Genomic DNA, 11,238 nt, shown 5'->3' with positions numbered 1-11,238 from the left:
TCAATGCTTCTACATAATATGCATTAATGTATGAATGTATAGTTGAAGCCTGCAAGGAAGCAATTGCTTGTTGTGTCTGTGTGCCGACATTCGAGTACTTTGTACTTTTACTGCAGCCAAGCTGGATAGACAGCGTTGCACATGTACACACACAGAATGTTTTACCCCACTGTATGATACGTCATGTCATCTACATACAAAACAATATGCATACGAGTATGCTGAACATGGGTGCTGTTGTACATAGTGTATCATAAGGTTGACTCATTTCGACAGCAGTGACTCACTGCCGCTCTGAGTGGAAGCACAAGTCTGGAGAGGAAGACTCTTCCTACCTCCCAGCCCACAAGCTTTAAACTGCTCGTCTTGTGAGATTTAATTAGCGAGGGGGAATTTAAATCTGTCTGATTTGTACGTTTTACGGAAGTTGGAGCTCATTTGGATTTCCGGCATTGCTGCTGGATGCATGCTTGGATCATTTGAGCTGTAGAGAAGATGTTTGACTGGATGTTTTGTACATGCCTCTGAGAGATTTTCAAGTTTCAAGCTGCAAAATTAGGACTCAGATTTTCTCAGTTTTACTGACAGCACATTGATGTGTCAACTTTAGTTGAGATAGTCATACTGTAGAAATTGAAATAAAAATTGATCTGTGATAAGCTCCGGACAATTAAATTCTGACTGAACAGATTTGTGTAACAAGCAATAAAAATGTACATGTAAAAAAATAACATTGGAAAGTTTATTTCTAGAGTGTGATCAGGGTAAAAAGAATCAAATCAATCTTAAATTTGCTAATTAAAAAAAAAACAGACCTGCAGCTTTAATGTGCTTCACTCTCACTTTATCCTCTCTCGACTTCTGAAAGTCTTATATCAGGTTCAGAGGATTATACTCCTGTGGTTACAAATATTATGTGAAAAAGTTTATTTCACTAATGACAATAAGGAACTGCAGGTGCCAGAAGAGGTAATCCAAGTTACACTGCCACTCAACCAACAGTAGCATTAAAGGAATATGTTGGCATTTTGGGTTGTTACTTTCAGGCACACAAACCTGTCTTGTGAAGATTAATAAACGAACATAATGACATTCCTGATTTCAAACAAAATAAATGCAGGTGGAGATTGTTTTAGATGTCTAACTTTACACTACCAGTGAATTTGTCAATATGTCAATGTATCCCTTTAATTGTACTTGAACTCTTCACTCCGTATACACTGTATAAAAGCTAATACTCAAGGACAGACTTGGCTGAAAGCTCAGGTCACACTGTGTTTACCACCACCGTTTGTGATCAAACGTCATCGTTGGACTCATCGAAAGATTTTGGCACCGTTCACATATGCAGGTCAACATTGTTTAGTCTTACAGGAAGATAACCAGTATTAGCTTTCAATGTAAATACTCATATTAATGTATATTAAAGTACATATTAAAACATATCTGAACAAAGACTGTCTTCCATCCGTGTGTTAAGCATTTTACCTGTGAAGAGTTTTGTGTTTACTGTCTGTATTCCAAAAGAACAGTCTTCACTGCTTTGGAGTAACTGACTCACTGACTCTAGTATCTAGTAGCACCGTTACTGTGTGCATGAAATAGATTGGATGTCTTTATGAGAAGCTTCATTTACTGTTTAATGAACAACACCATTTTTTAAATGTATAACATCTGCTGTTAAAATAATTTCCAAGTGAAATTTGCAATTTTCCAATTAATCAATACTTACATAAACCAATTAAGTTTTCCTGAACTGTTAACACTTTAAATTTCATTTAAAATAAGTAAATGTAACTGATCAGATGTTCTTCACAAACTTCACAAACCTTAATCATAATAAGTGAAAATGCTCAGTATACATATGTTATGGTTATTTATAAAAATTGAAACTTTAAAGCCCTAAAATGTACTAATAATCTGCATTATGAAGCATTTATTACGTTATTGAAATTAATAATATAAACAGTGTATAGCATTACTATCAACTCTGCTACACCTGGGACAGTGATGGGTTAACTTGTGGTTCTTCCTTAGTAATCTGGAAGATTTGTCAATGTTTGTAAATATTTGCTGAAAGTCTTAGAGGAATGGAAGCAGATCTGCATCGTGTGTATCTCATGCAGAAACATTTATGTTAACCAGAACAATGTGATGATCTCCAAAGACGGAAAACAGAGATATGTATATGCATGAATGCATGTAGCAACTTAGTTTTTAGTTTTTAGATTTTAGTATATAACCAACCTCACTTAGTCATCCTCAAGGCACGTTTAATACAAGTGTCAGATACATGCCTCTCCATTAAAATAGAGAACGCCAACATTTAGTAACCTTTATACTTTTGGATGCAGTAAACCCCTCAAATGTTGAGTTGTCTCAATAACACAGCTTAACAAAGGACTAAATGTTGCTAAATGTTGCTGTACTTATTTAGTACAGTATAGCTTGGGGGCTCAAGCTATACAACTGAATAATATGGAGGCAGAAGATTTAATAAGAACAACATTAAAAGATTGTTTCAAAACATTCTTTATACTCATATTTACAAAACACTTAAGAAGGCCTCTTTAAGTTCATATCAGGTTGGGTGGGTAAAAGAGTAGGCTCTTATGTCCTACTAAGACAGAAACCACTTCAAGTATTTATTGCCTAGTGTTTTGTGTATGCCCCTTACGGTGTTGTATATTATATAGTGTTTTTGAATGTATGAGCTGTCAAGTTTATCATTTGCTGATGACCATCCTTGTACCCACAATGGAAATTAATAAACTAGCCTTTTATGTTATTGTTGACAGTTTCTGTCCTAAAAAAAGGTTTTTACAGTGTTTCCCAATTGAACATGTTACTATAGCCTACTTGTTGAAAGAGTGAGGTGGTGGAGAATATCTCAGACACTCTACAGTCAACAACTTGTATTGTTTTCAGTGGTTTAGGCTACTCACTTCAAAAGTTACCAAAAGCAGCAGGAACATCAGCAGACTGGTTCATTGCTCGGTCAGCTGAAGACCACAGCAAGCCAGACAGTTTAACTCTTTCTATAATCTGAAATGTTTTTTTTTTTTCACCACCTCATTCTTTCAACCTTAGATTCCTGACTAAATACCAGATGAATAAATAGAATTAAACAGAGAGACCTTTGATATTAGATGGACTGTAAGAGGGTTTATCATTGCCGTGCTTTAATGGCTCACTAAGGCAGCATTTCCACTACTTCATTCATTTCCACTACTTCATTCATTTTCACTACTTTACAAATTAATGAGTTTGTGACTGTGTTGTAAAATGTGACTGTAAGGAAAATGTTTGGAAGCTTTTCCAGAAGTTTCGTTTATGTGGTCATTTATTTGGTAAAAGTTGAGGGTAAAAATGACCTACATTTATTTAAAAGTCAGTGTCTGTAGTAGTTTGCCGTGATGTTGGTTGCTCCTTTTAAATCATTCTTACAGTACCGATAGGTTAAGAAAAAGTGAAGTCATCGCCCCTTAGCCTAATGTAATTTAAGATATTTGCTGATGATGAGGAGGAAGCGATAGAAGATAAATGCTGCAAGAAAACTTTGTTTGTGAATGAATGCAAAAAAAGTTTAATGTCAAAGCTGAAACTTTTGGGGCTCTCGATACTTTACGGCTCCGGGAAGTTGACCTGGAGAGGCGGGTCTCCTGCGTACAGCTGTGCAGAGGAGTCAAGCTAGCTGAAGTAGAGGCGGCTTATATCCTTCAATATAAACAGGAGTGTGTGTGGGAGAGGGGTGGGGGTCAAGTATCCGGTAATATGAACCAAACAGACTACCTCACAGTACAGACAATGATCATCAAAATATATTAGGAGTATTTGAGTTAAACCGTCACCCACCTCATTAAAGATCTGCATGAATTAATTTTAGTTTTACAAAAAAGAATGTACAGATGATGAAAAGATTTTGTGACGCCACTATAAAACCTGCAAGCTGTTCCACATTTATGGTTTTCTTTTCCTTTGTAGCGGAAGTAGAGTATCTAGTTGTTATAGATGTCTTGACAGAGGCTCCTCTACCCCCCCCCCCCCCCCCCCACCCCCTGCTCCCACATTCCTGCCCTGTGGTAAAACTCTGCACAGCAGTCTGGAGATTGTCCACGTTTACAGCATTTAGACACCGTTACCCTGCGCCACATCCGCAGCCTCCCTCTGCGTACAGGGCCGCACGACTCCGCTTTTTACATCGTTATTGCTGTACTATTGTATTTCGTTTTAAATCCCTTTAAGTTATTTGACCTAATTCTGTAAACAAAAATGTTTTGCTGCTGCATTGTCGTGCTCCTCTTCACTGCCTGGTCTTCCGTGGAGTGCAATCCCAGTCCAGTGTTGGGAGATGTAGTCGTGGACAGATACTTCATCCCCAAAGTTTGTGTCAGAGAAGTAAAAGCCGGAGATCAGATTCGCTATCATTACAACGCCACGTTTGTCGATGGAAAAGTATTTGATTCAAGGTGAGTTGATTCGCATTATTTCTGGAATAGCCCACTGGATTCTTTTAGTTTTGACGCATTGCTATTTAATTTATAAGTAAGGCCATTAATCCTTCAGCAGCAGTGTCATCTAATAAATGTGAAAAAGATGAAATGATGATTATATGCATGTCAGAAAAAGTTTGCAACAGTCTTTTAAATCTCTGCATGTGTACTCTGCAGCTGCATTCCTCCTGAATCCACTTTGCAACATCTGTGTAAACACTAACAAACTTGTGATATTTCCTTTGTCAACCTTTTGGTTTACTTCACAGCCACCAGCGAGGAGGCCCGACGGTCGCTACGATTGGGGAGGGGCGGCTCATCGCTGGAGTTGACAAAGGTCTGCAGGGCATGTGTGTCAATGAGCGCAGAAAAATTACCGTCCCACCTCAGCTGGCCCACGGAAGCACCGGTGCAGGTAAATGAACATGTCACGTAGTCAATTTGCTCAGTACAAGTAGAGGGTCTGTGTTGTGCAGAAGATTATAAAGTAGATCTAAAGGACCAGGTTGCTCTAGTTTTGCAAACACAACCGATAATCCAGAGGGATTTTAGTTTGGCACGTGTTTATTGGAAAGTTGTGTATGTTGTATGGTTGCCAGGCTGGTTTACCAACTGTCCTGATTCTGAAGGTCTCAGTCTGCCTGTGTGTCAATCACTTAGATTACAAAAACCAAAAAGGTTAAAGCAGCTAGAGCATTTTTACCCAATCTGAGTGGGCGTCCTCTTTTAGATCAGTTACTATCACACCATAATTATACCAGAGAGAGAGATAAACTAAAATCACAGTTTTGTTATGTCTTGTGTTTTTTCTTGTGAATTGCTGCATATTATTTCTACCACAAACCTCTAAAACGATTCAAATGAGACATTCTTTGGTTTCTTTATTTCTTTTGTCGCAACTCAAGATATAAAACTGTTACAGAGAGTGCCAGTGTCAAAATCTTATATTGACAATATGGAGTTGAAACTAATTCTCTGAAACAAAAAATATTTAATAAAATTATCACATACTAATAGATATAAAGTAAAACTGGGCAATCACAGTATTATAGCTAGTGTTTCTGGGATGCAACAAAGGCTTCTTGCTCATTTTGGCTCCAGCAGGTAAATTCAGATGAATTGATAATGAAAATAATGTTCAGGACATATGATGATTTAAGGTGATTTCATGTGAGCTGTCAAGTTTAGGAAAACTCTGTTACAGTGACAGTTATTCTAAATAGAGTTTACCCTGTGACCATCTGACCTGAAGCTGACTGTGTTTACAGGTGATGTGATTCCTCCAGACACCACGCTGGTGTTTGACATCCATCTGTTGGATCTATGGAACAAGGCTGATCTGGTCGTCACTAAAATAGTCACCACTCCCAAAGACTGCAAACGCTCTGTCATGCGCACTGACTTTGTGCGTTACCATTTCAACGGCACACTCCTCGATGGCACCACATTCGACTCCAGGTGAACTTCTGTCAAAGTTAAATATTTACTGATGCTTTAAGGCCAATGGGATGTAAAGGGTTTAGGTCATTTTGGTCTTTAAATGATTATACTTTTAGGTTTCATACAAACCAAGTGATTTACAGATGGCGTTTTTGTTTGAAGAAACCCTGTTCGAATGACAGCTCTTTTGTGTTTGTACTTTTTCATCCAGGTTTGTTGTCTGTGTGAAGTTTTGTGTTTTACTTTGCGCTTGTATGAGCCCTACATAGCTACACCAAGAAGCAGACCCATGACTCCTTGGTGGGTGAGGGTTGGCTGATCAAGGGCATGGATGAGGGCCTTCTGGGCATGTGTGTCGGAGAGATCAGAAATATCCTCATCCCACCCTTCAAAGGCTACGGAGAAAAGGGATCCGGTAAGTATCAGTACAAATGGTTGGAATAGAAGAATGTGGGTGCGCCAGTTGATTTAGTGGTCCTGTTTTCCAGTTTCCATTTGGGGAATCACAGGTTATAGAGCAGAATAGAAGACAATGAATCAACAGTCAAATCCCTTGTTAATAAAAGCCATACACATATCACAGAACATACTCCTTTTCTTCATAACACTTGAGGCAGACATTTCCTTTGCATGGCAAGGCTAATAATTTACAAAAAAAAGAAAAAACAAAACATAGATTATGAAATGTGACAAGAAACAATGTGCTCACACATTGAGATGAACAGTTATAATAATCATTTGCTATATTCTGATCATATAGAATGACAACACATTCACCAAAGTATTTTCTTGAAATTTGATCTGGTAACCATGAGGACCGTTCTCATAAATCCAAAATTTTGACATATGGAAGTCATAATAATGAGATATGGTTTTAACATTAGTTTTTTTCATTTGGCGAGTGCCATGTATGTTCAATAAGTAGAACAGATCAGTATTTTCCACTATTGCATGTCTTTATTGTATCGTATTATCCATGTCTTATGATTGACATTTATGCAGTGAAACATTATCAATTTTACTAATAGAACAGTAATTGATAGTTTACCTCAGCCTAAATTAGGTTTAAAAAAAAGGAGCTTAATGAAATTCTATCATCACCAGAATGAAAGTCATATCCTCATCAAACCACTTTTCTTTGATTTAAACATTTATTTTTTAAAATTCTCCACCTTCGGTCCACCAGGTACAGAGATTCCCTCCCAGGCGACTCTGGTGTTCGATGTCCTGTTGGTGGACATTCACAACCCGAAGGATAACATCACGGTGGAGAACCAGGTGGTGCCTGAGTCGTGCACACGCAAGTCTGTGGCTGGGGATTACATGCGCTACCATTACAACGGCAGCTTCTTGAACGGCATCACCTTCGACAGCAGGTGAGCTCAAGTCTGAGTATGAATATGAGTTATTAGTCACTATGCAGCAATTTTGGGGCATTTAGAGATAGTTTACTAGCTGTTTAGCTGATAGTACTTCAAATGCACATGCATCATTACATGAAAAATTAACTTCTATTAAAACTGAACTATTTATACATTTAACCATACTTGTCTTTTAATCAAACAGCTACAAGAGGAACAGCACATACAACACCTACATTGGGATGGGCTACATAATTTCAGGTATGGACCAGGCCCTGCAGGGAGTCTGCACTGGGGAGAGGAGGAGGGTCATCATCCCTCCACACCTGGCGTATGGAGAGAACGGAGCAGGTAGATAAACGTTTCCTGCAGCTTGCTGTGCACACTCCACATCAGAGCAACTATCACAAACTAATCTTCTTTGTTACAAATATAATAACTGCTACATCTGCACTGACCCAAAGCAAAGGTATTAAAAGTAGTTTAAGCTCGTAAAAGAGCATTTTGTTTCTTTATTTTTGATTAAAACAGAATGTTGGTGCAGAACAAAACATGCAAATCACCTTTTCGTTAAAAAGTGTAAACCAATGGGATATCTGAAAGTTAGTATACAGCCATTTCTTTCTTGTTAGAAACCTTATGCACTCCTACTTGTTTGGCATTAAATACTCATGACAACTAGGCTGTTCTAGATGGCATAAGTAAAGAAAAATGTAATTTTCTGTGTTTTTATATGATAGAAAATTGATTTGTGAGGAGCATTTTTCACCATTTTCTGCTATTTAATACACTAACTGACTAATAAAAGAAATAATCAAAGATAACCACCATAGTGCATTTTAGACTGAATAATATATATATATAAAGATTATGACACAAACATGAGGTAACATAAGTTATATTTACTAGTTTTGTAAAAGTGAAACTTGTAAACACAGGAGGTTAAAGACTGGGAGTAGGTGACACTGTGTGAAATCTAGAGGCATCTGAATATAAATTATTTCCCAACATGACGATGAAGTGATTTAATTTGGTCTGTCCAGGTGATGTCATCCCCCCTTCAGCTGTGCTCGTCTTTGACGTCCACGTCATTGATTTCCACAACCCCAACGACACCGTGGGCATTCAGATCCTCCACAGACCCGAGGTGTGTAACGAGACTACCGCAGAGAACGACCTCGTCCATTATCACTACAACTGCACCCTGGTGGACGGCACACGCCTCTTCTCCTCGTGAGTAACTTAAAACATTTTTTAACAGTGACGTTTTGATTTTAAAAACAAAGTTTTGATAAATGACTTTGTCCTTAGACATGACTATGAGAACCATCAGGAGGCAGTGCTGGGATCAGACAAGGTGATTGACGGGCTGGACCTGGGCTTGCGGGGCATGTGTGCGGGAGAGAGGAGGGTGGTAACGGTGCCACCTCACCTGGGCCATGGAGAAAAAGGAGGTGAGACACAAGATGAATTGATTATTGCTCATTTTTGCTTGTTTGATGTTAATGTGTACTTGTACTTGTACCTTTTCCAATACAAAATTTAGGAGCAATCTACTTGTTACATACACAGGTACACTTTCCACTAGATCTTAGATAAAAGGTAAACCCAAAATTAACTAGTGTCTTTCTTGCTTTCTGTCCATCAGCCTCTGGTGTACCGAGCAGTGCTGTGTTGGTGTTTGAACTTGAAATGTTGAGCTTTGAGAAGGGCGTGCCACCAGGTTATCTGTTTGTGTGGCTGGAGGAAAGCCCCGCCGACTTGTTTGAAGCCCTGGACACAAACAAGGATGCAGAGGTTCCCCAGGAGGAGGTAAGTTACTCCTGACAGTATGACGATCATTTCACATGCAAATAACAGCACTGAAAAGTCTTTGTTTGTATATCAGCAGTAAGCAGCAATCACTGCGGGTCCTTCCTCCTGCTACTTAAGCAGTTTTATTTTCTTACTTCCACATGTTGACTAGGTTTTATGGCACTGACGTAGCTTCTCAGCCATTATGTTTTTCCAGGGGGGTTGGAACTTTCACCAACAAAACAAATCCGGATACAAATGGTTGTATTAAGCATTTTCATGACCAAGTTTATATCAAATTAAAGTACTTTACATAGAATGGATTAATAGAAATAGTAAAAAAGGCCATGCAGGGCTTAGACCTGTTGAGTCTGTTCCATTCTCCATTGTTTTGCTAATGAAAACAATGGGACAATTGGTATAGCCAAAAATTAAACCCACTGGAGATTTTAAAATGATTTTCTCTGGCGCCATCTGGTGTTAACTTGTGCCATTAGAATAATTAAAGTGTTTTCACTTTATGTTATGTGATCAGAACTCATTTTTAGTTTGTTTTTTTTACCTGATAGGAACCGTACCATGTTATCTGTCTTATTGGTCCACATCACATAGCTTTTACAGGTCTCATCAGCTGGCAGGGACTATATAAATAAATGTCTACGTACAGTTGACAAAAACTGTGAATGTGAGATCCAATCTTAGATTTCTGGCATTAGGAGTAGTGCAGTAGCTGACAATGAATTGATCTTGTGAATGATAGTTATGTATTTGGCTCTCACTGACTTTCATCCTATATTGACCCCATAATTCCAAGAACACAACAGATGAGATAAAAGTGATGAGAGTGTATAAATAGGTAAATTTATTGATCATTCTTCTTTGACCCATTTCAGTTTGGGGAGTTCATCAAGCTGCAGGTGGCAGAGGGCAAAGGTCGTATTAAGCCTGGACTGACCATAGATCAAATCATCGTCGACATGTTCAACAACCAGGACCGAAATGATGACGGAGTTATCACAGCCAACGAACTCAAACTGAAGGTAGATGAGGACAAAGAACGGGAAGAGGCGAGGCACGAGGAGTTGTGATGAGGACGAAACGCCTTCAAAACCGAAACACCTTAAAAAAAAACAACACACACACACGAGAGACTTTCCCCACACAGCGTTGTTTAATATTTTCTATACCGTGCTGGACAGTCTTATGAAATGACAAGAAAATAGTGCAAAGATATTTTTTTTTTGTGTACTTCTGTGTTGTTTGAACGTTTGTGTTTAAAAGTTGTATTTCAGAAAACCAAACAAGCACCTTCATTTGTCCCTGAAAGTCATATGAATTGAAATGTTTGTAAGAAAAATAAAATGTTTTCTACCACTTGTGTCTCAGCAGCTTTAAAACTGCAGTATCAGTACTAGAAATGAGAACTGATAAAAACATGAAATTTACTTCACGTACCACTGAAAAGCTTAACCTGCTGTGTCTGCGTTTGTACTGAAAAATATAGAGAAAATATTAGTATCATTAATACTGTTGGGTATCTAATAGAAATAATTTAAAAGACAGGTCATCTATCCATTAATGACCACCTGAAAATCTTAAGACTGTGTTGCAAGAAATTATTAGTAGCCTTCAGAAACAGTTAAAATGTTAGTTAAAGGGAGAATTCACATTTTTCAGATTTCTCATGCAATGTATGTGATATTTCTGTTGCAGATATTGTTAACTATATTTCTACCATAGCTTCCTTCTTTTTACCATAAAGTATCTTAACCTGTAGTAAAGTGCAACAAGCTAAATGACAAGTTTGTACTAATAGCAGCCACCATGTTTCAGCTGAAAGACAAAACAATTGGGGTTATTGTGTCTGTCTCCTCTGTCGCATGTCAAAAGTGGTTAGTAAAAACTCAGTCAATAACTAATACAGTTGTTTAAGAACTGTTAGCATCGTTGTCAAGTTAGCTGCACCCTGCAAGTAATCTGATGATCTGTGTGCACAGTATGTAGACTGGAGTATGAAGAACTTGCAGAGAATACAGAGGTTAGAATACAGTACATCAAAAAACGCCTTCATACATGAGCTCAAAGTAAAAGATATTTAAAACCAGCTCATCCTCATACAGTAACAACAAACTAAAAAAAGATTTATATGA

General features: G+C 38.0%; 1 protein-coding gene across 1 annotated transcript; it reads left to right on the top strand.

The window, feature by feature from the left end:
* Nucleotides 1-4,139: 4,139 nt before the first annotated feature.
* On the top strand, nt 4,140-10,462 carry fkbp10b (FKBP prolyl isomerase 10b). The gene is made up of 10 exons (XM_053340735.1): nt 4,140-4,469; nt 4,763-4,908; nt 5,762-5,951; nt 6,203-6,348; nt 7,120-7,309; nt 7,500-7,645; nt 8,338-8,527; nt 8,606-8,748; nt 8,943-9,106; nt 9,982-10,462. Exons 1-10 carry the CDS (start codon nt 4,273-4,275, stop codon nt 10,174-10,176), a joined length of 1,707 nt encoding a protein of 568 aa, XP_053196710.1. The 5' UTR covers nt 4,140-4,272; the 3' UTR covers nt 10,177-10,462.
* Nucleotides 10,463-11,238: the final 776 nt, after the last annotated feature.

Source organism: Scomber japonicus, chromosome 20, assembly GCF_027409825.1.
Source record: "Scomber japonicus isolate fScoJap1 chromosome 20, fScoJap1.pri, whole genome shotgun sequence".
Classification (NCBI taxonomy): Eukaryota; Metazoa; Chordata; class Actinopteri; order Scombriformes; family Scombridae; genus Scomber; species Scomber japonicus.
This window is presented reverse-complemented; position numbering and strand designations above follow the sequence as displayed.